Consider the following 24,803-nt stretch of genomic DNA (forward strand, 5'->3'; position numbering starts at 1 on the left):
CACCCTGGTCTCCTCCCAGAGCTGAACCCAGGCATCCTGACTCCCAGCCCCCAATCCTGTTCTAACCATCAGACCCTACTCCCCGCCCCCCAAGCTGGGGATGGAACCCAGGCATCCTGACTCCCAGCCCCCCCACCCCTGCTCTAACCACTAGACCCTACTCCCACCCCCCGACCCGAGCTGGGGATGGAACCCAGGCATCCTGCCTCCATTGTAGCCCTCATGGGGAGGGGGTGAGTGCCCTGGGATGCCCAGAAGACCCCGCCCCAGCCCTGACCATTGCTGACGCTGCTGACTCACCCTGCGCCGGTGCCAGGAGCAGGCAGCTCACAGTGTCCCTGGCAGCCGGCAGCGAGTGCGGGGGCAGGCGGGAGAGCCCAGCCGAGGAACACGCCGCGCATCCCTAATGGCCAGAGAGCCCCCTGCCAGGCGCCGTCACCCATCACTGCCCCCACGGCAGCACCCATATGCTGGCACAGGCCTTGGGCCTCCCCGCAGACCACACCCGCCCCGCAGGGCCAGTGTTCGGAGTGGGTCCCCACGGGCACCCTGTGGGTGGGGACATTCTCCCATACCCATGCTCCCGTGTAACCAGCCCCCTGCCTCACCCCAGGGGCCAGATCTCAGCACTGGGGGGGGAGCCCTGTGTAACCAGCCCCCCGTCCCAGGGGGTGGTGAATGCTCTGGATCCCCAGTGCCCACCCACATGCCTCAGCCCCTCCCCAGCTGCTGGTGGGCTCTGGTGGACACCCCGGCGGCATGCCGGGAGCCAGGCCGGTGCCACGCAGCTCTCCGTGGTCACTCCGTGCCCTAGCCCACCAGAGGGGCCGTGGCTAGACACACATGGAGTGAGCCCAGCTGTAGGCGCAAGGGGATCCCAGCCCACCCACTGCTGCCCCCCCGTAGCAGAGCGGGCATCCCTGGGTCCAGCCCAGGCCAGCACCCTCCCCTGTGTGCCAGGCCCGGTGGCTAGTCCGAGAGCACGGTGACCTTGAGCGAGTGCTGCAGGCAGAGGGAGGCGGACGGAGGGCTGGATTCACGGCTCTGTCTGGGAGCCCCGTGCCCACACCCCACCCGCCCGCCCGCCCTGCTCCCTGTGCCGGGAGTTAGAGCTGCTGCAAAGCCGCTCGCGGCGTCCTCTCAACAACGTCCCCGCCCTGCACACGGCACCGTCTGCTCCGCATGGGCTTTGCCGTGCTCCACACCCGGCTCCCCCCGCCCTGCCTAGCACCCAGCTCCCTGCCTGGCATCTGGCTCCCTCTGCCCTGCCCGGCACCCAGCTCCCTCTGCCCTGCCTGGCTCCCCCCACCCTGCCTGCCATCTGGCTCCCTCTGCCCTGCCCGGCACCCGGCTCCCTCTGCCCTGCCTGGCTCCCCCCACCCTGCCTGGCATCTGGCTCCCTCGGCCCTGCCCGGCGCCCGGCTCCCTCTGCCCTGCCTGGCTCCCCCCACCCTGCCTGCCATCTGGCTCCCTCTGCCCTGCCCGGCACCCGGCTCCCTCTGCCCTGCCTGGCTCCCCCCACCCTGCCTGGCATCTGGCTCCCTCGGCCCTGCCCGGCGCCCGGCACCCGGCTCCCTCTGCCCTGCCTGGCTCCCCCCACCCTGCCTGCCATCTGGCTCCCTCTGCCCTGCCCGGCACCCGGCTCCCTCTGCCCTGCCTGGCACCCGGCTCCCCCCGCCCTGCCTGGCACCCAGCTCCCTGCCTGGCATCTGGATCCCTCTGCCCTGCCCAGCACCCGGCTCCACCCACCCTGCCCGGCACCCGGCTCCACCCACCCTGCCCGGCACCCATCTCCCCAGGCCACCTCCACCCTGCCCCACGTGCTGCCCACTGCTGCCCTAGACCTTGCTCCCGGCTGCCGCCTTCTGCTCCCCCAGGCCTGGCCTGGCCGCTGCCCGCTGCTCCCAGTATGTGAGGCTCCCTGTGCCATGTCTCTGGATGACTGCCCAGCTCTGCCAGGCCCCTGGCTGGCCTGAAGCACGTCCCAGGCTGCAGCATGCGAGCCCCTACCACTGAAATGCAACCACACCAGGCCATGCTGTGCCTCCTGCAGTCCAGTGCTGCGTCCCGAGATGGGCATGGCCAAGCCACACAAGCCCAGTCACCCCACGGTGCCCATAACTGTTCTTGCCCTACCCGGTGCAATGGCTGGCGCCTGGCGGTGAGCGCCAGCGAGAGGGGGAGGGGATTACCGGGCCGCCAGCAGCAGCGCAGGGATTAATGTCACTGCCAAGGCCCTGGGGCTGCTTCGCTCCTTAGCAGCTGGAGGGGAAGGAGCCCATGTGGTGCGGGGGGAGGGGTTGAGGGTGCTGGGGGGGGCCTGCCCGGCATAGCCCTGTGGGGAGCATGCCCTCCCCTGGAGCGCCAGGGCAGGCTGCGAGAGCCCACTGCCCAAGGGCACTGCTGGGAACACTGGGGTCCCCACGGGCGCATACAGGGCCCTGCCGCAGCGCCCCGGTGCCTGGGGGCTCGCCACCTTCCCCAGAGGCACCTGGCCCTGGCTGTGCCCAGGAGCAGGGCTAGCTCTGGGGGGGTCCTCATGTGGGGGCATGTGCAGACACGTGTGTGGCTGCGTGTGACGCCAGGCGTGTGGGAGCACACGTGTCTGTTGCTGTGTCGCTCAGCGTGTGCACACGCATGTTGGGGCATGCTGGCCCCTCCATGCCCCTCTCCGGGGGCTCCCCCGCCGCGCTGTCCATGCTCCCTCCCTGAGGAGCCGTGTGCCAGCCCGATGAGCAGCAGGTGCAGTCATAGCTTCTCCCCGACGCCCCACGCGGCCTCGGCCCACAGCGCCTGCCGCACCCACAACGCTTCCTTCCTTCGCCAGGGTTTTAACGGTAAAACCAGGCCAACGGTTTGCCCCCCAGAGGACGAGACACACACAGAGCCCCTGTCTGCCCGCAGTCCACAGGGAACCACGCTGGGGCCAGCACTGACTGCCACCTGAGAGCGCCCCCCCAGGGCCCCCACCCCGCTCCCCGTGGCCCAACGCCCCCTGCCGAGCCCCGGCACCGCTTCCTGCAGCCCCCGCCCCCTGCCGAGCCCCCATCCCGCTCCCTGCAGCCCAGCGCCCCCTGCCGAGCCCCCATCCTGCTCCCTGCAGTCCCCGCCCCCTGCCGAGCCCCCATCCCGCTCCCTGCAGCCCCCGCCCCCTGCCGAGCCCCCGCCCCGCTTCCTGCAGCCCAGCGCCCCCAGCTGAGCCCCCGCACCGCTCCCCGCAGCCCAGCGCCCCCTGCCGATCCCCCGCCCCACTCCCCAGCACCCCCTGCTGAGCCCCCATCCTGCTCCCTGCAGCCCCCGCCCCCTGCCGAGCCCCCGCCCCACTCCCTGCGGCCCAGCGCCCCCTAGTGCTGTCTTGGGGCATTGCGGCCAGCATTGACTCAGCCCCTGGCCCGCGGTCCACTGCATCTGCATCTCTTTGGGTCGCTGCCCAGGCCTGGCTCAGCCAAGGCCTGAGGAGGTGGCTGCAGACACTGCTCTGGCTCCCAGCCACACACACCTGCCCTTGCAGCTCTGCCCCAGGGCCCAGCCACCTCCCCCTCCCAAACCGAGGCACCCCTCCCCCCACCAGACGCAGCCCCCTGTCCCCAGGTCGAGCACTCAGCAGCCCCCTCTCACACCCCATGGGCTCTGTATTCTGGAAGGCAGAGGAGGTCGCCATCGCCCAACCCACAGCCCCGTGCCCAGCCCCAAACTGGAACGGCTGAGCTGGGGGGTCGCTGGGAGGTCTTCGTGACCCCACAGGCCTGTGCATCACACCCTGGATCCCAGCCCCAGGGCAGGCAGGGGATGTGCATGGAACTTGCTGAGCACCAGGCAAACCGAGTCTGAGCCCAGTCCCCTGGCATACCCTGCCCAGCCAGGCCCCAGGGAGGCCATTCGGCTCCCCGGCTGTCCTCTGCCAGGCACCTCGCTGCCCTGTTCCTCCAGCAGAGCAGCCGCTGCTATGGGCCCATGCCAGCCCTGGGCAGGCACAGCACAGCAGCACATCACCCGAGCTAGAGACGGGAGCCAGCCCTCGGGCAGCCGCATATCACGAGGCAAATGCCCCACTGGGAGCCCGCCGGGCAGCCTCCTGCACTGCCCCAGCACCCACTGGCTTGGCAGTCCCTGCCCCCCAGCCTCCCGGCAAGGCTGCTGTGTGGAGGCCAGCCCAGCTAGCGTCAGCCTGTCCCACCGTGTGCCCCAGAACTCAGCCCCACTCAGCCTGCCATCACAGCCGCCCCCGGCAGGGCCCCAGTGGGCCTCACCGCTCTCCCCGCTCCCGGCAGGAAGCACCCCCAGTGGGCCTCACCTGGGTGACCTTCTCGGTGACGTTGTGCGTCCGGTCCTTCAGCTTGGTGGGCGCGATGATCTCCCGCTCGCTGGACGGCGACGTCAGGAAGGCCTCGGCCTTGAAGTCCACGAAGTTGAGTGTGATCTGCGGGATCCTGCTGATGGTGCGGTAGCGCATCAGGTCTGAGTCGGAGGTGGAGTTCAGCAGGCTGCTGCGCAGGTTGTTCATGGCCCCTGAGGACAAGAGGACGCGACGGTCGGGGGCAGCCTGGCACACAGGGCCCAGCTCCTCTGCACAAGGCAGCAGATCTGGGAACGGCCTGAGAAACAAGGAGACACTGGCATAGACGGGCCCCATGCCAGTGTCCCAGCGCTCAGTCTTGGCAGGACTACCCCGTGCCAGCTCCCCTGGGTCTCGGTGTGGGCGGGACTGACCCCGTGCCAGCTCCCCTGGGGCTCGGTGTGGGCGGGACTGACCCCGTGCCAGTGTCCCAGGGCTCGGTGTGGGCGGGACTGACCCCGTGCCAGCTCCCCTGGGGCTCGGTGTGGGCGGGACTGACCCCGTACCAGCTCCCCTGGGGCTCGGTGTAGGCGGGACTGACCCCATGCCAGTGTCCCAGGGCTCGGTGTGGGCGGGACTGACCCCGTGCCAGTGTCCCAGGGCTCGGTGTGGGCGGGACTGACACCGTGCCAGTGTCCCAGGGCTCGGTGTGGGCGGGACTGACACCGTGCCAGTGTCCCAGGGCTCGGTGTGGGCGGGACTGACCCCGTGCCAGCTCCCCTGGGGCTCGGTGTGGGCAGGACTGACACCGTGCCAGTGTCCCAGGGCTCGGTGTGGGCGGGACTGACACCGTGCCAGTGTCCCAGGGCTCGGTGTGGGCAGGACTGACACCGTGCCAGTGTCCCAGGGCTCGGTGTGGGCGGGACTGACACCATGCCAGCTCCCCTGGGGCTCGGTGTGGGCGGGACTGACCCCATGCCAGTGTCCCAGGGCTCGGTGTGGGCGGGACTGACCCTGTGCCAACTCCCCTGGGGCTCGGTGTGAGCAGAACAGGCCCTGTGCTGGCACCCCAGGGCTGGGTGTGGGCAGGACAGACCCGTACTGGTGCCTTGGGGCTGGGTGTGGGCAGGACAGACCCGTACCAGCGCCCCGGGGCTGGATCTTGGCAGGACTGACCCCGTGCTGGAGCCCCAGGGCTGGATGTGCAGCTGAGGGGCAAGAGGCAGGCTGTGGGGGCTGGGCTGGGCTCTGGATGGGGAGCTGTGCCAGTGGACATGTGCTGAGTAGCTGTCAAGCTTTTCCCGTTGGGGTCTGGGGGCTATAGCCCTACTCCCCGGGGGCCAGGGTCCTGGCGGAGGGAGACGGGGAGGCCCCTCCCCATGGGAGTCCATCTGTCCCCAGCCAGTTAATAGCATGGTCCCCAACGCAATAACGGGGCAGGGGCTGAACAGGTAACTGCTGTCCCTGCTATACTCCTCCGGATAGAAGAGTGTAAAAATATTCCTCAGGTGTACAGGAGGGAAATCATGAAGGTCAGATCACACCTGGAGTTTGTGAAGAAGAAGGGACTGTTCTTAATGTTACCTCTGAATACTGTGTGGGTGCCTCAGTTTCCCCTCTGCAGTTCTTAAGTCTCTAGGTGGTGGGGTAAGGGTGTATGATCATTGCAGAGCTCTAGAGGGCAGGTGTGTGCAGGGGTCTGGACACAGAGAATGGCCGACACCCTGTTTCCTGGCAGCTGATGGCCTGGCCCTTCCCCCCTGCCAGGTGAGAGCTAAAGGGTTGGAGAACAAAGGAATCAGGTGACCTCCCCGCCCGGAAAGGGACAAAGCCCAGAGGAGGATGGGCTGGAGGGAGTTTCAGTTTGGGGCTGGCTGGGGACATGGAGCTAAACAATCCCAGTTCCCTCAGCCTCTCCTCATAAGTCATAGAATCATAGAATCATAGAATATCAGGGTTGGAAGGGACCTCAGGAGGTCATCTAGTCCAACCCCCTGCTCCAAGCAGGACCAATTCCCAGTTAAATCATCCCAGCCAGGGCTTTGTCAAGCCTGACCTTAAAAACCTCTAAGGAAGGAGATTCTACCACCTCCCTAGGTAACGCATTCCAGTGTTTCACCACCCTCTTAGTGAAAAAGTTTTTCCTAATATCCAATCTAAACCTCCCCCACTGCAACTTGAGACCATTACTCCTCGTTCTGTCATCTGCTACCATTGAGAACAGTCTAGAGCCATCCTCTTTGGAACCCCCTTTCAGGTAGTTGAAAGCAGCAATCAAATCCCCCCTCATTCTTCTCTTCTGCAGGCTAAACAATCCCAGCTCCCTCAGCCTCTCCTCATAACTCATGTGTTCCAGATCCCTAATCATTTTTGTTGCCCTTCGCTGGACTCTCTCCAATTTATCCACATCCTTCTTGAAGTGTGGGGCCCAAAACTGGACACAGTACTCCAGATGAGGCCTCACCAATGTCGAATAGAGGGGAACGATCACGTCCCTCGATCTGCTCGCTATGCCCCTACTTATACATCCCAAAATGCCATTGGCCTTCTTGGCAACAAGGGCACACTGCTGACTCATATCCAGCTTCTCGTCCACTGTCACCCCTAGGTCCTTTTCCGTAGAACTGCTGCCTAGCCATTCGGTCCCTAGTCTGTAGCTGTGCATTGGGTTCTTCCGTCCTAAGTGCAGGACCCTGCACTTATCCTTATTGAACCTCATCAGATTTCTTTTGGCCCAATCCTCCAATTTGTCTAGGTCCTTCTGTATCCTATCCCTCCCCTCCAGCGTATCTACCACTCCTCCCAGTTTAGTATCATCCGCAAATTTGCTGAGAGTGCAATCCACACCATCCTCCAGATCATTTATGAAGATATTGAACAAAACCGGCCCCAGGACCGACCCTTGGGGCACTCCACTTGATACCGGCTGCCAACTAGACATGGAGCCATTGATCACTACCCGTTGAGCCCGACAATCTAGCCAGCTTTCTACCCACCTTATAGTGCATTCATCCAGCCCATACTTCCTTAACTTGCTGATAAGAATACTGTGGGAGACTGTGTCAAAAACTTTGCTAAAGTCAAGAAACAATACCTCCCCAGAGTCCTGCCTGGCTTCGAAGGGAGCAGGTCCAGAGCATCGACCGGGGACTCCACGACAGAGTTGCAGCTCACAAGAGATGTCAAGAGTAACAAGAAGGGTTTCTTCAGATATGTTGGCAACAAGAAGAAAGTCAAGGAAAGTGTGGGCCCCTTACTGAATGAGGGAGGCAACCTAGTGACAGAGGATGTGGAAAAAGCTAATGTACTCAATGCTTTTTTTGCCTCTGTCTTCACGAACAAGGTCAGTTCCCAGACTACTGCACTGGGCAGCACAGCACGGGGAGGATGTGACCAGCCCTCTGTGGAGAAAGAAGTGGTTCAGGACTACTTAGAAAAGCTGGACGTGCACAAGTCCATGGGGCCGGATGCGTTGCATCCGAGAGTGCTAAAGGAGTTGGCGGATGTGATTGTAGAGCCGTTGGCTATTATCTTTGAAAACTCATGGCGATCGGGGGAAGTCCCGAACGACTGGAAAAAGGCTAATGGAGTGCCCATCTTTCAAAAAGGGAAGAAGGAGGATCTGGGGAACTACAGGCCAGTCAGCCTCACCTCAGTCCCTGGAAAAATCATGGAGCAGGTCTCAAAGAATCAATTGTGAAGCACTTAGAGGAGAGGAAAGTGATCAGGAACAGTCAGCATGGATTCACCAAGGGCAAGTCATGCCTGACTAATCTAATTGCCTTCTATGATGAGATAACTGGTTCTGTGGATGAAGGGAAAGCAGTGGACGTGTTATTCCTTGACTTTAGCAAAGCTTTTGACACAGTCTCCCACAGTATTCTTCCCAGCAAGTTAAAGAAGTATGGGCTGGATGAATGGACTAAAGGTGGATAGAAAGTTGGCTAGATTGTCAGGCTTGTCACGGAGCCACCAGGGGGATGCTCTGGAACTACTCCATACGAAGCCAGTCAGGACTCTGGGGGAGCCAGCTCTGGGAACAGACTGTCTTCAGGGCAAGAAGCTCACACGGCTTCCACCTTCCTGGGGCTGACCTCGGAGCATTCAGCATCCCCTTCTCACACCATGCACTGCCCACAGCGAGTCTGCCCAGGCAGGGTCCTGGGGGGGCCAGAGGGTCCTGCACCCAAATTCCGCAGTCAGACGTGACTCTCAGCCAGCCAGTAAAATAGAAGGTTTTTTAGACGACAGGAACATGGTCTAACACAGAGCCTGTAGATGCAGAGAACAGGACCGTCAGTCAGGTCCGTCTTGGGGGGCAGGGAGGCCAAAGCCGCATCTAAGACTCCCTCCATTTCCCCACCCAGCTCCAAACTGAAACTCTCCAGCCCCTCCTCTCACCTCTGTCTCTTTCCGGGGCCAGGAGGCCACCTGATCTCTTTGTTCTCCAACCCCTTCAGTTGGCACCTTGCAGAGGAGGGGCCCAGGCCATCAGTTGCCAGGAAACAGGGTGTTGGCCATTCTCTGTGTCCAGACCCCTGCACACACCTGCCCTCTAAGGCTCTGCAACAATCACACACCCTTATCCCACCACCTAGATACTTAAAAAGAAAAGGAGGACTTGTGGCACCTTAGAGACTAACCAATTTATTTGAGCATAAGCTTTCGTGAGCTGTAGCATCCAATGAAGTGAGCTGTAGCTCACGAAAGCTTATGCTCAAATAAATTGGTTAGTCTCTAAGGTGCCACAAGTCCTCCTCTTCTTTTTGCGAATACAGACTAACACGGCTGTTACTCTGAAACCTAGATACTTAAGAACTGCATAGGGGACACTGAGGCACCCACAGAGTATTCAGAGAAAACATTAAGAACATTCCCACTTCGTCACAGGGCTCAACGGGTAGTGATCAATGGCTCCATATCTAGTTGGCAGCCAGTATCAAGTGGAGTGCCCCAGAGGTTGGTCCTGGGGCCGGTTTTGTTCAATATCTTCATAAATGATCTGGAGGATGGTGTGGATTGCACCCTCAGCAAGTTTGCAGATGACACTAAACTGGGAAGAGAGATAGATACGCTGGAGGGTAGGGATAGGATACAGAGGGCCCTAGACAAATTAGAGGATTGGGCCAAAAGAAATCTGATGAGGTTCAACAAGGACAAGTGCAGAGTCCTGCACTTAGGACGGAAGAATCCCATGCACCGCTACAGACTAGGGACCGAATGGCTTGGCAGCAGTTCTGCGGAAAAGGACCTAGGGGTGACAGTGGACGAGAAGCTGGATATGAGTCAACAGTGTGCCCTTGTTGCCAAGAAGGCCAATGGCATTTTGGGCTGTATAAGTAGGGGGATTGCCAGCAGATCGAGGGACGTGATCGTTCCCCTCTATTCAACATTGGTGAGGCCTCATTTGGAGTACTGTGTCCAGTTTTGGGCCCACACTACAAGAAGGATGTGGAAAAATTGGAGAGAGTCCAGTGGAGGGCAACAAAAATGATTATCATAGAATCATAGAAACATAGAATATCCGGGTTGGAAGGGACCTCAGGAGGTCATCTAGTCCCATTCCCCTGCTCAAAGCAGGACCAATCCCCAACTAAATCATCCCAGCCAGGGCTTTGTCAAGCCTGACCTTAAAAACTTCTAAGGAAGGAGATTCTACCACCTCCCTAGGTAACGCAGATGATTAGGGGTCTGGAACACATGAGTTATGAGGAGAGGCTGAGGGAACTGGGATTGTTTAGTCGGCAGAAGAGAAGAATGAGGGGGGATCTGATAGCTGCTTTCAACTACCTGAAAGAAACTACTGCCACCGGTGCTGGGTGGCGGTGCCCTGGCCCTGCCCAGCGCGGGCCGGTCCCAGTACCTGTGCTGCCGTGGCGGTTTTGCCCCCGCCTGTCACCCTCGCCCTTCATGGCCTCGATGTCGTCGACGGAGGAGGCGCGCCGCACACTGTGGCAGCTCTCCCGGGACCGGCTGCGCGACAGGCTGCAGTTGGAGAAGGAGGCGTCCAGGTGGAGGCGGTCCCTGTTGGCACGGGGTGACGAGTGGGTGACGGGGGGCTCCAGGCTTGCCTCGCCCAGCGGGCCCCTCCCTTCCTCCAGCTCCACCAGGGCCTTGCGCTCCTCCAGCTGGGAGTCCCGGCAGCTGTTATCCAGGGAGGAGGTGACATCGTCTGGGGCACCTGACTCACTGCTGGGCTTGGAGAAGTCCACGATAACGGCATCGGGGCCCCCCTGGGACAGCGACTGCTTGCTGGCCGTGAGCGCCAGCAGCTTCAGTTTGAAGGACTTGCTGCGCCCTGTCGAGGAGAGGAGGTGACGGGGTGGGAGCGGTTCTTAGCACTTTGCATAAATACCATGTGTGCCTCAGTTTCCCTGTGTGCTGTGTGGGTAAAGAGGGGGTCGGAGGGGGGTTTGCTGTTGCAGGGGACCAGGTGTGACCTCAAAGAGCAGCCAGGACCCCGGACAATGGCCTGGAGATGGGGGACCCAGCAACTGGTGACAGGGAGCAGCCGGTTCTGGCCAGTGGGAGGACAAAAGGCTGAGAAGAGAGGGGCCGAGTGACCTGATCAGCTGGTTCCGGGGAGGGGGACAGGACAAAGGACAGAAGATACAGGGGGCTCCAGGGGCCCTGGGACTGAAGACAAAGGGGGGAGGGGATACAGGATCAGCTGGATGGAGGGGGCTGGGCTGGGACAGGGAGCAGCATGGGCCCATGGGGACGGGGACAGACCCAGCTGGACGCGGTGAGACTGGCCAGGCCGAGAGCCCTGAGAACGGCCCGGGCTGGGTCCAGACGCTCCATAAACCTCCGGTGTGAGGCTGGCCGAGAGTCGCTGCCGGCTAGGGATGCGGGGGTGGGGGGGAGATAGTGGGGGACATCGCTCCCTCTGGGGTGGAGAGATCGGGGGGGGGCATCGCTCCCTGGGGGGGAGATCGGGGGGGCATTGCTCCCTCTGAGGGGGGCCATCAGTCCCTCGGAGGGGGAGCTCTGGGGGCATCGCTCCCTCTGGGGGGGAGATTATGGGGGGAGGGATCACTCCCTGGGGGGGGGAGATTGTGGCAGGGGGACATAGCTCCCTCTGGAGCGGGAGATCAGGGCTAGGGGGCATAACTCCCTCGGGGGTGGGGAGATTGGGTGGGGGCACTGCTCCCTCGGGGGTGGGGAGATTGGGGCGGGGGCATTGCTCCCTCTGGGGGTGGGTTCTCTGAGTGGCCCACGGCAGAGTCAGGCTGCTGGAGGCTCAGAGAGGTGCGGTTCCAGGAGGTGGCGGGGCCAGAGGGCCTGACCCCGGAGAGTGGACCCCGAGAAGGGCTGTCACACTGACGCGGGTTCCTCCCAGAGGCCGTACAGAGCCGAGAGAGCCCAGGGCCTGGGAGTCCAGGACAGAGGCCCCACGTGGGTCAGACAGCACCATGGCCATGCCCAGCCCTAGGGCATCCCCAGAATCCTGTGCCCAGGTGGGGAGCAGGCGAGGGTTGGACAGCCCCACAGCCAGCCTGCCCCAGAGCCCTGGGCTCAGACTGCAAGCAGGGCAGCTCCCATCCCTGGGCTCTGCTCTTCCCAGCCACTGAAGGCCTGGCTGGAGCTGGAGTGAAGAGCTGGAGAGGAGCCAGCTCCAGGACAGGCTCGGCTTGGGGCACAGCAAGGGGGGCCCGTTCTGTGGGACAGTGAACTGCTGGGTCCACAGGCTGCACGTGCCCAGCTCTGAGTGTCAGGAGTGTGCCAGGCCTCGGGCAGTGCCCCGTGGGACCGCACCCATTGGCGTGGTAGCCTCAGCCCCCCCCAGGGGGGACGAGGAGACGGAGTCTCTCCCTCCCTGTCCACGGAGCGCTGATGGGGCCTACCTGCAGGGAACCAGTTGGTAGGGGTCACCCAGTGGTTGGTGTCCTTGGCCGGGGAGCCCAGCAGCTCCTTCTCCAGCACCAGCTCGAAGTTGAGGATGAACATGATCACAGCCCCATTCTCGTTCTTCACGGGCACCACGTCCACCAGGCACAGGAAGCAGCTGCCTGCGGGGGCACCGAGAGGGTCAGTCCCAGCCCCTGCCAGCGGCACAGCCCGGCTCCCCGCTGAGAGCCTTCGCTTGCCTGCCCCCCGGCTCTGGCGCCCCAGGCAGCCTCCCGCAGGAGAACCCTGCCAGCACCATGGACCTGGCCACTCGGACACCAGCCCCAAACCAGCCAACAGAGCCGGGCGAGGGGCGGTGTCATGAACCCCAGAGATCCCGTGGGGGAGAACGACTGGGGGAGCAGGCTGGACGGGGCCATGGGTGAGGAGGGGCTGGGGGAGCAGGCTGGACGGGGCTGAGGGGGGGAGGGGCTGGGGGAGCAGGCTGAATGGGCCGTGGGTGGGAGGGGCTAGATGGGGCCGTGGGAGGGGAGGGGCTGGGGGAGCAGGCTGGACGGGGCCCTGTAAGTGGCAGAAAAAGGCCGGGTGACTGCGGGGGCTGCACACACAGGCCTCTGACCCCGGGAAGGGGGGCAGCCCCTGTCTATGGGGCTCTCACAGCCCCCACCTGCTTGCCCTCAGCCCCAGGCCCCGAAAGGCCAGAGGGTGCAATGGAGGGCTGTCCTCGGGGACCAGGAGGGGGGCTTTGGGCAGATTTCCAGGCAGCCCCCTGGAGATGGCTCAGCCGGGACTGTCTCCCTGGGTAGGGGGCCCAGCAGGTGCCCCAGGCAGGCTGTGCTGGGGGCAGGGCCTGCTCACAGTTGGGCACCAGACAGGGTGGGGGCCCTGGATGGGCTTTTAAGCCACGCAAGGCACTTTCACAGCCACTGTGTTAATCCGGGCAGACGAGGCTCCTCCAGCTGCGAGCTCTCCAGGGACGAGGGAGCATCTCACCCCTCGCCCAGCCAGCCCTGGGCAGCCCTGGGCTCCGCACACCCCACTGGCACAGCCAGGGCCAGGGAGAGATCCCAGCCCATTCACACAGGCGAGGGAACTCAACATCTGCTCATGACCCAGGGCCAGACGGGAGCCAGTGCCCCCAAGAGGGAGCACAGCGGGTAGGCAGGACAGGGCAGGGCAGTTTGGGGCAGGTGCACAGCGGGCAGACTGGGGGGCAGGGCAGGGCACAGGCCACCTGGGGCAGCTGCAGCTGTGCTCTGCCAGAGGGACACGTCACCACAGGCTGCAGGGGGCCCCCGACCGGCCCAGCCAGGTCACCCTCCCCTGCCTGCCAGCTTGCCAAAGTGCAGGGGCCAGGGAAGGCTCCCTCGCCCCAGATGTGGCTGCAGAGCACAGCCCCTGGCACACAGCGGGCAGGGCAGGAGGCTCCTACAGCTTACGGCCACCCAGCCCAATCCCTCTGCCGGACACCCAAAGGAGTGGGCGGGTTCCCCCGTCTCACGCCTGGCCTGGCAGCAAGGGTATGGCTGGCAGGGAGCCTCGGCACACAATGCACCAGCTGGCTCGGCAGCTCCCGCCCACCGGGGAATCCCAGCCCAGCCAGCCACGTGGTGCAGGCTGGAGAGACGGCTTGGCATGCTCCCGTCCCCCACTGCCCCAGAGGGAGTGCCTGGGGCAAAAGGAGATGGGTGTCCACATGGAGCAGGGGGCTCCACACCAGGGAGCATGGGCAGGCCATGGCTGGGAGTCCCAGCAGGGACTGGGTGCAGGAATTAGCCACAGGCTGGGGCAGGCCGGGGCTAGGGCTCCCTGTAGGGGCTGGGGGCTGGTCATGGGGATTATCCGCAGGCTGGGGCCGCGGGGTCCCTGTAGGGGCTTGGATTAGCCGCAGGATGGGCCATGCAGGGACCAGGGGTCCCAGCAGGGGCTGAGGGGCTGAAATTAGCTGCAGGATGGGGCATGCAGGGGCCAGGGGCCCTGGCAGGACTGGGGGGCTGGGCATGGGGATTAGCCACAGGCTGGGGCAGGGGGGCCCAGCAGGGGCTAGGGGGCTGGGATTAGCCACAGACACGTGGCCCCTCCTTGCGCTGGCAGATTTGCTTCCTCCCCATCCACGCTTTAGTGCAGCGGGAAATCCTAATCCGCTCTGATCCCCTCTGAGCCTTGTGGCATCCCTGGGGGGCACACACAGCAGCTGCCCACTACCAGTGCTGGCCTCAGGCTGGCCCGGCCCCCCACCGAGCCCTCCACACTCTCAGATGGCGCCAGCTTCTCCCCACCCCCAATGGAGGCCAGTGAGCGTGGGAGGTTGGTTACATATCCCAGCTGGGCAGATGGGACCTCCTGCCATGCCAAGGCACAGTCCCTCCCGGCCTGCAGGGCACCCCGGGCACTCTCAGCTCTCCCACCGCTGGCAGGGCGGCTGCTCAGCATGCTGGTGCTGTCACCTCTGGCCAGCAGGAGCCCCACGGGCATGGTCTCCCCTCTGCGGCTGGCCCAGGCCCAGCGCCCTGCTAACGGGGAAGGGAGCCCGACACCCTCTGCTCCTCCTCTGCTCTGTCACTGCCCCAGGCCTGGGCTCCCATGGCCCCACAGCACAGCCTCACTGCCCCCCAGACCTCAAACCAAGGTCACAACCGCAGCCATGCAGTGGTGGGCGGGGCTGCGTCTGGCTGGAGGGGGCCCTGCCTGGCCAGAGGGGACTGTGCCTGGCATGACAGAGGCCATATGGCTGGCTACAGCCAGAAGCAAAGATCATGGGAACGGGGCTGAACCACCCCAGGGGGCCTGTGCGCATCCGTCTGTCCCCAGGAGCCCTGCATGCATCTGTCCATCCATCCTCAGGAGCCCTGCATGCGTCTGTCCATCCCCAGGGGCCCTGGGCATGTGACACAAAGTGGGAATGTTCTTAATGTTTTGCCTGAATACTGTGTGCCTCAGTTTCCCCTATGTGTTATTCAAGTGTCTAGGGAGGGGGATAAGGGTGTGTGATCATTGCAGAAACCCCGAGAGGGCAGGTATGACTGCAACACTCTGTATGCTGGCAACTGATGGCCGAGGCCCATCCTCTGCAAGAATCAGCCGGAGGTAATGGAAAACAGAGAGAGATGCAGGCCAGGGGACCTGTTCGTCTGGGAAAGACACAAAGGCTGGAACAGGGGCACCTGGACACAACTGAGGGTGGGCAGCCAGAAGGGGTCAGTCTCGTCTGGGACTCAGGGGGTGGGGCGGGGGAGAAGAGTCCAGGGCTCTGGATCCCCCCCACCAAGATGAACTTGGCTGGAATTGCCGGTTTCCTGTGCTGACAAGCTCTGTTCTACGCTGGGTTCCCCACAACTAATAACCCATCTGTGTCACACGCTGGCTGGGAGCCACTGCTAGCTGTGGAGTGGGGGGCCGGGCCCTTTGGGGCCATGTGAGGCTCCCCAGGGGTCCCATCCAGGGGGACGCGCTGCAGGGAGCTCAGGGGACTGAGCTCTCCAAGGCTGGACCCAGGAAGTGCCGAAGCTGAGAAGGGGAGTCACGGTGCACTGGGGTCCTGCCTGACTTCAGTCAGAGTTGGTTCCGGAGCACCCAGCCTGGCACCCCGTGACAACAGGCTGTGCCAGGGCCCTGGGCGTGTCTGTCCACCCCCATCGGGCCGCAGCCTGGGAGCCTTGCTCCTGCCCAAAAAGTTGATCTGTCCCACAATGTCAGGGAGGAGACGCTGCTCTCTGCCCCCAGTGCCACGCCCCTCCTGGGCCCCTCCCACGGCCACTCGGGGGCATGGTGGCACCTCGGACACCCCCTCCAAGGCTGCTTGGGACGCAGAAGGCAGGCAAGGGAGACTTGCCCAGAATTCCCCAGGCTGCCCTCACACACACACATTCCTCCGCACAGTGCCCCCAGCCACGCCTGGTACCCCACACCCTGCCCGACATGGTTCACTGTTTCTATTACCTTGGCATCCCCAAGCCCAGCCCCAGAGCAGGACTTCACAGGGCCTGGAAGTTACAAACAGGAGAGGGGAGGGGCTGGAAGCCAGGACTCCTGGGTTCTGTCCCAGCTCTGGGTCAGTGGGGTCTGGTGGTTAGAGCAGGAGGGCTGGGAGCCAGCACTCCTGGGTTCTATCCCTGGCCCGGGGAAGGGAGTGGGGGCTTGTGGTTAGGGCTGAGGGCCAGGACTCCTGGGTTCTATGCCCGGCTCCAGGTGGCAGTGGGGGATGGTGGTTAGAGCAGGGGGGGCTGAGATCCAGGACTCCTGGGTTCCATGGATGTTAAGCACGTCACTTAGGGCATGACTGGCTAGTGCCCAGACTGGCAGGAGGGCGCTGAGATGGCTGCCGCAGAGCCTGCTGCCAGGCCCACAGGAATGGCAGCCAGGGCAGCACTTCTAGCCTTTAGCCAGCAGATGACAGGCTTCCCCCACCTCACAGGCAAGCTGGGGCTCGCCCCCCAACTGGTGGCAAAGCCTCAGGCTAAACTATGGCAAAGGAGGCACATTCGTCCCAGAGCCAGCTGGGCCGTACCAGTGCCACGCCCCCAGCACAGGGATAGACAGCTGCTGGTCTCTGCCAACACCCTGCCCCATCCCTGGGGATCTGTGGAGCCAGGCCACCTGCATGGGCTGCTGACTGCAGGGCCCGGGTATGGGGTGGCGTGCACGTCACATGCCCACTCAGTGATCCAATTAGCGGGCCATGCTGGGTGAGGAATCCTGGTCAGGTGCCACCAGAGGCACACGGTGTTACACGCTCAGACTGCAGGACCATGGGCCCAGCGCCAGCTCCCCCGTCCCCCTGCAACAGACCCCTGGCTGCTCGGAGCCTCTCGGCCGGCACAGGGACCAGCCAGGTGTCTGGGCCCTCCCAGTTGCATGGGGGGGTGGGGGCAGGCACCAAACTGGGGACACAACCCCCCACCCCCCAAGCCCCAGAGGAGAATGGGGATTGCTCTGCCTTGTGCCCTCACTAGCAGCCCAGGCCAGTGCAATGGACACAGCATGGCATGGATCCCGCCGACCAGGGCGTGGCAATCCCAGCACCAGCGCTGGGGCGCGGTGTCACAGAGCGTGGGGGAGTCCAGGCCCTGCACCCCTCTTCCTGGGATTCACCGGGACTCTCAGCCAGCCAGTAAACCGGAAGGTTTATTAGTGTGATGCAGCAGGGCCTTTGTGAATAGTTTGTAGTCTCCTTTCTATGCCCTTCCAGTCAGCAGTACAATGCCATGGCCTTGGGGTCCAGTAAGGGGGTGAGAGACCGGAGCCTGTACGCAGGATCAACCTGGTGCAGCTTGCAGGCCGTCTCAAAGGCATCCAGGAAGTTATCCATGTCTTCCCCCTCCTTACACTGGACCAGGAGGCACTTATCAAAGCTCTGTGCTGTCCAGGGTCCCCCATCACTCACTGCAGCCAGGGGCTCGCTGCTCCTCAGCCTGGCCAATTCCAGCTCATGCTGTCTCTGTTTCTCCTTCTCCTCCAGCTCATGCTGACGCTGCTTTTCCTGCTCTTCCTGCAGTTCCCGCTGCCTGAGCTCCAACTCTCCCAGTTTTAGCTCCTTCTCCCATTGCAGCCACCTCAGCTCCAGCGATGGGGAGCTCTGCGAGGAGGATCCCCTGCTGGCCGCAGGGGTCACAATGCCCTCAGTATTCGCTGGGCTCCTCCCAGCCCTTCCCCTAGGCATAGGTAGAAGGGGTCTCAGGAAGCCCTCAGCAGCCTCCTGTTCACTCCCCACTGGGACAGACACCAGTGCCTGCGCTGCATCTGCCAGGCTGCTTCCCTCCGAGACAGGGATCAGTTCATTCGAGCCATCTCCCTCCTCCAGCTGGGCAATCAGCTGCTCTTTGGTGAGCCTCCCAATGCGCAACCCCCTCTGCCTGCACAGCTCCACCAGGTCGCTCTTAAGGCGTTTGCTATACATCTCCTTGCTGGCCACTCGCAGGCCTGTGTGCTCGCCGCTCCCCACAGCTTCCAGGGAGAACCCCCAGTGTGCCAGCCCTTCTTGAGGTCACCACCTCTTTGTCAGGGTCAAGCTGCAGACTCCTCCGCCCCTGGGATCACTCGCTGCAATCCCCAGGGGAACCCTGTTACTGCAAAAGTCCTTCTCGCTGGCCACACGCTCCCAGGGGTTAACCGCCTCCCTGAAACCACTCCTCTCTGAGCCTTCAGCACGCCTGGTCCCCGTCAATCCCCCTTTGTTTTACTGCTCCCCAGTCACTTACTGCAGGAAGTACTACCCAAGGGGTGCAGTAGATCCCACCACTGCCACCAGTTGCCACAGAATGTGGGGGAGTCCGGGCCCTGCCCCCCTCTTCCTGGGATTCACCGTGACTCTCAGCCAGCCAGTAAAACGGAAGGTTTATTAGATGACAGGAACACGGTCTAGAACAGAGCTTGTGGGTACAACCAGACCCCTCAGTCAAGTCCTTCTGGGGGGCAGGGAGCTTAGACCCCAGTCTTGGGGTTCCCTGCCTTCGACCACCCAGCCCAAAACTGAAACCAAAAAACCCCCTCCCGCAGTCTCACTCCTCCTTCCCCGTCTCCTCCTCCAGGCTTTGTCCAGTTTCCCTGGGCAAAGGTGTCACCTGCGTCCAACCCCCTCCCAGCTCAGGTGACAGGCTCAGGTCTCCTCACTCCAGTGGAGTCACCCCCTGCAGACAGTCCCACCAGAACTAGACGCTATTCCCCGGTCAATCCACCCCGCTCCCTGCTTCGTCACACGTGGCAATCCCCCTGCCAGGGCCAGGACGCGGCAATCCCAGCGCTAGGGCCAGGGCACAGATCCCGCCGAGCAGGGTGCAGCTATCCCGGCGCTAAGGCCAGGGTGCAGATCCAGGACTGTTTATACAGGGCTGTTGCCCCCCAGCGCTGAGATGTGCCTCCCTGGGGTTGGCCCAGCCACGATTGACCCAGGTCCCAGCATGGCTACCACTTGGGGTAGCACAGCAGGTGAAGGAGAATCCTGACTCCCGGGCAGCTGTGCTCTGGCTACAGAGAGCTCTGGGCACGGGTAGCAAGGGAGGGCTCGGGGCTCAGCCCAATGCCTGGGCCTGGCCCCATCCCAGGGCCAGCAGGTGGCCTCTCTGCAGCACGCAGCTCCAAAGCCACTGGCTAAGGTGCTGCTCCAAGCTGTGCTTGGCAGGAAAAGGCAGCGTGCGGCTCCCCCGCCAGCCAAGCGCCGCATGCTACAGTCAAAACACACAACGTTGCCGGGTGGTATGCGAGGGAAGCGCGGGCGCAGCAGGGCCATGCGTCACAGACAGGCCCCTGCTGAGCACACTGCGCTCCCAACTGCCCTGCAGGCTCAGAGCATGGGGCCAGGAGAGTGAGGTGAGCACTCAGAGCAAGGGCGCTCACGGCATGCCACCCCACACACCCTGCTACCGAGAGATTGGGCAAGAGGAGGGCAGGAAAGGAATGGGACATGGGAAACCCCCCTAGGAATCCAGCTCCAATCCAGTCCAGGGCAGGGGGCATCAGTTCCAGGTAGGGCACTGGCTGGCATCTCTCTGTGAGGTGTGAGTGGGATAAGCAGCCATTGTGACCATGTGACCACCGCACACTGAACCCCACAAAGCCCGGAGCCAGGTGCGCTGAGCAGGGAAGGGAGCGTGCTGGGGAAGGGCTGGAGCCGAAGATGGGGCCTGGGCTACCCCCAAGTCACCCCACTGTTGCAGCACTGCAGATACCCCTCTCCCTCCTGGGTGACCACATGCTGCCGTGCTCACACCACGAACAGAGCTGGGCCCCCTACTCCTGCTGACCCACTCACAACATTCCCCCAAGACAGGCAGCACTAGAGAAGCCCCGCATGAGATTCCGACCCCCCCCCACCCCGGCCCAGGACACCAGGCCAGCCTCTCGGGCAGAGCCCCGGGCCCACAGCAGTGAGGATGGCACCAGCTCCCTGCCCAAAGCACCCCCAGTCACAGAGCCCTCCCACAGGGACATGTGCCAGCCTGAGCCAGTCACGGCTGCAGGCTGGGGTGGGAGCTGGGCGCAGCCAGAGCACCAGGAGAGCAGGGGCCAGCACCCCCTTCTGGCCAGCACCAACCCCACGAGCTGCTCGCCCAAACGCCGCGCTGCCCTGGGAGATGCAGCACAAAGCCCACCAGGCTCCCGCGCCCCAGAACGGACCCGCAACATGCCGCTACAGAGCATGGCCTGGCGCCCCACACCCTGCAGCACCAGCTCAGGCCTGAAGCCTGCCCGTCAGCGCAAGGGGACACAACACGGGCAGCTGTGCTCAGCCTGGGCCGCCCCTGCTTGGGGAGCTTGTCTCTGCAGGGGGGCGGGCGGGCTCAGCTCTCTCCAGCATTGCCATGGGGGCCAGCTCGGACCGTGGGGAGAGCGCTCCCTGCTGAGCCCACAGCCTGCGGCCCAGCCGAGCCCCCGCCCCGCTCCCCGCAGCCCCAGCCGAGCCCCCACCCCGCTTCATGAAGCATAGCACGCCCTGCCAAGCCCTCACCAGGCTCCCCAACGCCCCCAGCTGAACCTCCACCCCGCTCCCCACAGTCCAGCGCCCCCAGCTGAGCCCTCAACCTGCTCCCCATGGCCCAGCGCCCCAGCCAAGCCCCTGCCCCGCTCCCTGGCGACCTCTGATGAGCCCCTGCCCCATGGCCCCCCCAGCCAATCCCCCGCCCCACTCCCCAAGGCCCAGCGCCCCCTGCCGAGGCCCCGCCCCGCTCCCCAGCACCCCCAGCCGACCCCCGCCCCGCTCCCTGCGGCCCGGCGCCCCCTGATGAGCCCCCGCCCTGCTCCATGAAGCATAGCACCCCCTAGCACGGCACTGGGGAAAGAGGGTCGGCACTGAGTGAGGGGAGAGTGCCTCTAGCCCTGCGCTTGCAGGTACTCCAGCTTGGTCCCCTTGTCCTCCTGCCCACTCTTGGGCCTCACCCAGGGTGGTTCAGGCCTGGCTCCTGGAGCCAGGGAAGGGTTAAGCACATGCGGGCTCCATTTATCACACACCAAATGCAGCTCTGTCTGGCACTGCTATAAATATCCAGGGGAAAGGAGTGTCCGCTCCCACGGGGGACACTGCTGCTGCAGTGTAAGCCCCTCCCCCCACATGGGCACTGTGGCCTGCAGGGGGGCGAGGACCCATCAGAGCCAGGCAAACAGTGGGGGTGGGGGGAACAGATCAGGCCATGACCTTGGGGCTCAGAAGATGGCAGGTGCCTTTCATCTGAGCCAGAACCCCAGGACCTGGGAGACAGGCACCGAGCGAGGAGACAGCAGTGCCAGCATCGGGTGGGGGAATGGAGATGAGTGACACTCAGTGGGGTGGGGGGGCCTCAGCCCAGTGACACTGGGGGGGAGGTTTGAGGCAGGTGACACTGTGGGGGGGGAGGTGACAAAGGGGGAATGTTTTGGAATACATTTATGAATCATAGAATATCAGGGTTGGAAGGGACCTCAGGAGGTCATCTAGTCCAACCCCCTGCTCAGAGCAGGACCAATCCCCAATTAAATCATCCCAGCCAGGGCTTTGTCAAGCCTGACCTTAAAAACCTCTAAGGAAGGAGATTCCACCACCTCCCTAGGTAACGCATTCCAGTGTTTCACCACCCTTCTAGTGAAAAAGTTTTTCCTAATGTCCAACCTAAACCTCCCCCACTGCAACTTGAGACCATTACTCCTCGTTCTGTCATCTGCTACCATTGAGAACAGTCTAGAGCCATCATCTTTGGAACCCCCTTTCAGGTAGTTGAAAGCAGCTATCAAATCCCCCCTCATTCTTCTCTTCTGCAGACTAAACATCCCAAGTTCCCTCAGCCTCTCCTCATAACTATTGTGTTCCAGTCCCCTAATCATTTTTGTTGCCCTCCGTGGGACTCTTTCCAATTTTTCCACATCCTTCTTGTAGTGTGGGGCCCAAAACTGGACACAGTACTCCAGATAAGGCCTCACCAATGTCCAATAGAAGGGAACGATCATGTCCCTCGATCTGCTGGCAATGCCTCTACTTATACATCCCAAAATGCCATTGGCCTTCTTGGCAACAAGGGCACACTGTTGACTCCTATCCAGCTTCTCGTCCACTGTCACCCCTAGGTCCTTTTCCGCAGAACTGCTGCCGAGCCATTCGGTCCCTAGTCTGTAGCTGTGCATTGGGTTCTTCCGTCCTAAGTGCAGGACTCTGAACTTGTCCTTGTTGAACCTCATCAGATTTCTTTTGGCCCAATCCTCTCATTTGTCTAGGGCCCTCTGTATCCTATCCCTGCCCTCCAGCGTATCTACCACTCCTCCCAGTTTAGTGTCGTCTGCAAATGTGCTGAGGGTACAATCCACACCATCCTCCAGATCATTTATGAAGATATTGAACAAAACCGGCCCCAGGACCGAACCTTGGGACACTCCGCTTGATACCGGCTGCCGACTAGACATGGAGCCATTGATCACTACCCGTTGAGCCCGACAATCTAGCCAGCTTTCTACCCACCTTATAGTGCATTCATCCAGCCCATACTTCTTTAACTTGCTGGCAAGAATACTGGGGGAGAAAAAGAAAAGGAGTACTTGTGGCACCTTAGAGACTAACCAATTTATTTGAGTATAAGGTTTCGTGAGCTACAGCTGAAGCTCACGAAAGCTTATGCTCAAATAAATTGGTTAGTCTCTAAGGTGCCACAAGTACTCCTTTTCTTTTTGCGAATACAGACTAACATGGCTGTTACTCTGAAACCTGTCATTATGTGGGAGACAGTGTCAAAAGCTTTGCTAAAGTCAAGGAACAACATGTCCACTGTTTTCCCTTCATCCACAGAACCAGTTATCTCGTCATAGAAGGCAATTAGATTAGTCAGACATGACTTGCCCTTGGTGAATCCATGCTGACTGTTCCTGATCACTTTCCTCTCCTCTAAGTGCTTCACAATTGATTCCTTGAGGACCTGCTCCATGATTTTTCCGGGGACTGAGGCGAGACCAACTGGCCTGTAGTTCCCAGGATCCTCCTTCTTCCCTTTTTGAAAGATGGGCACTACATTAGACTTTTTCCAGTCGTCCGGGACTTCCCCCGATTGCCATGAGTTTTCAAAGATAATGGCCAATGGCTCCGCAATCACATCCGCCAACTCCTTTAGCACTCTCGGATGCAACGCATCCAGCCCCATTGTGCACGTCCAGCTTTTTTAAATAGTCCCAAACCACTTCTTTCTCCACAGAGGGCTGGTCACATCCTCCCCTTGCTGTGCTGCCCAGTGCAGCAGTCTGGGAGCTGACCTTGTTCGTGAAGACAGAGGCAAAAAAAGCATTGAGTACATTAGCTTTTTCCACATCCTGTCACTAGGTTGCCTCCCTCCTTCAGTAAGGGGCCCACCCTTTCCTTGACTTTCTTCTTGTTGCCAACATACCTGAAGAAACCCTTCTTGTTACTCTTCACATCTCTTGCTAGCTGCAACTCCAGGTGTGATTTGGCCTTCCTGATTTCACTCCTGCATGCCCGAGCAATATTTTTATACTCATCCCTGCTCATCTGTCCAATCTTCCACTTCTTGTAAGCTTCTTTTTTGTATTTAAGATCAGCAAGGATTTCACTGTGAAGCCAAGCTGGTAGCCTGCCATATTTACTATTCTTTCTACACATCGGGATGGTTTGTCCCTGTAACCTCAAGAAGGATTCTTTAAAATCCAGCCAGCTCTCCTGGACTCCTTTCCCCCTCATGTTATTCTCTCAGGAGATCTTGCCCATCAGCTCCCTGGGGGAGTCAAAGTCTGCTTTTCTGAAGTCCAGGGTCTGTATTCTGCTGCTTTCCTTTCCTCCTTGTGTCAGGATCCTGAACTCGACAATCTCATGGTCACTGCCTCCCAGGTTCCCATCCACTTTTGCAACCCCTACTAATTCTTCCTGGTTTGAGAGCAGCAGGTCAAAAAGAGCTCTGCCCCTAGTTGGTTCCTCCAGCACTTGCACCAGGAAATTGTCCCCTACAGTTTCCAAAAACTTCCTGGATTGTCTGTGCACCGCTGTATTGCTCTCCCAGCAGATATCAGGTGATTGAAGTCAGGGCCTGCAATCTAGTAACTTCTGCAAGTTGCTGGAAGAAAGCCTCGTCCACCTCGTCCCCCTGGTCCGTTGGTCTATAGCAGACTCCCACCACGACATCACCCTTGGTGCTCACACTTCTAAACTTAATCCAGAGACTCTCAGGTTTTTCTGCAGTTTCATACTTGAGCTCTGAGCAGTCATACTGTTCTCTTACATACAGTGCAACTCCCCCACATTTTCTGCCCTGCCTGTCCTTCCTGAACATTTTATATCCATCCATGACCGTAATCCAGTCATGTGAGTTATCCCACCAAGTCTCTGTTATTCCAATCACATCATAATTCCTTGACTTTGCCAGGACTTCCAGTTCTCCCTGCTTGTTTCCCAGGCTTTGTGCATTTGTGTATAGGCACTTGAGATGACCCACTGAAGTTTGTGTGTGCCTCGGTTTCCCCTCTATGAGACATTGTGTCCTAGCGGGGGGAAGGGCTGTGCATGCTCAGGGCAGGTCTCATGCCCGAGTGCGGATGCTCTGACGCCAATGGGAGAGCACAGTTCACACCTCCCTGAAGGGGGGAGGAGCTGTCCTGCCAACCCAGCACCACCTCCAGAGGTTAAGGGGCTGTACCTGTCATGCTCACAGGGCTGGAGTCTCACCCCTGAACGAGACACGTTTGCAGTGTCCACCGGGCCGAAGACGCGGGTCTGAATGAC

The 24,803-nt window shown here is 61.5% G+C and overlaps 1 protein-coding gene across 14 annotated transcripts in view; it reads right to left on the reverse strand.

The window, feature by feature from the left end:
* Nucleotides 1-24,803, reverse strand: part of KCNH2 (potassium voltage-gated channel subfamily H member 2) — a 105,558-nt gene that overhangs the window by 51,103 nt on the left and 29,652 nt on the right. For 12 of the 14 annotated variants that reach the window (XM_084620856.1, XM_084620860.1, XM_084620857.1 and 9 more), the window contains 3 exons: nucleotides 12,124-12,288; nucleotides 10,140-10,574; nucleotides 4,295-4,509 (listed from right to left, as the gene is read on the reverse strand). In XM_084620856.1, the coding sequence (XP_084476982.1) occupies nucleotides 4,295-4,509; nucleotides 10,140-10,574; nucleotides 12,124-12,288 (815 nt within the window). Of the gene's footprint in view, nucleotides 1-4,294; nucleotides 4,510-5,860; nucleotides 5,996-8,370; nucleotides 8,499-10,139; nucleotides 10,575-12,123; nucleotides 12,289-24,803 lie in introns of those variants that run through there. The other 2 variants (XM_084620851.1, XM_084620852.1) reach the window with 2 other exon arrangements.

This window comes from Lepidochelys olivacea, assembly GCF_965140295.1.
Source record: "Lepidochelys olivacea isolate rLepOli2 genome assembly, chromosome: 2".
In the NCBI taxonomy this organism is placed as follows: Eukaryota; Metazoa; Chordata; order Testudines; family Cheloniidae; genus Lepidochelys; species Lepidochelys olivacea.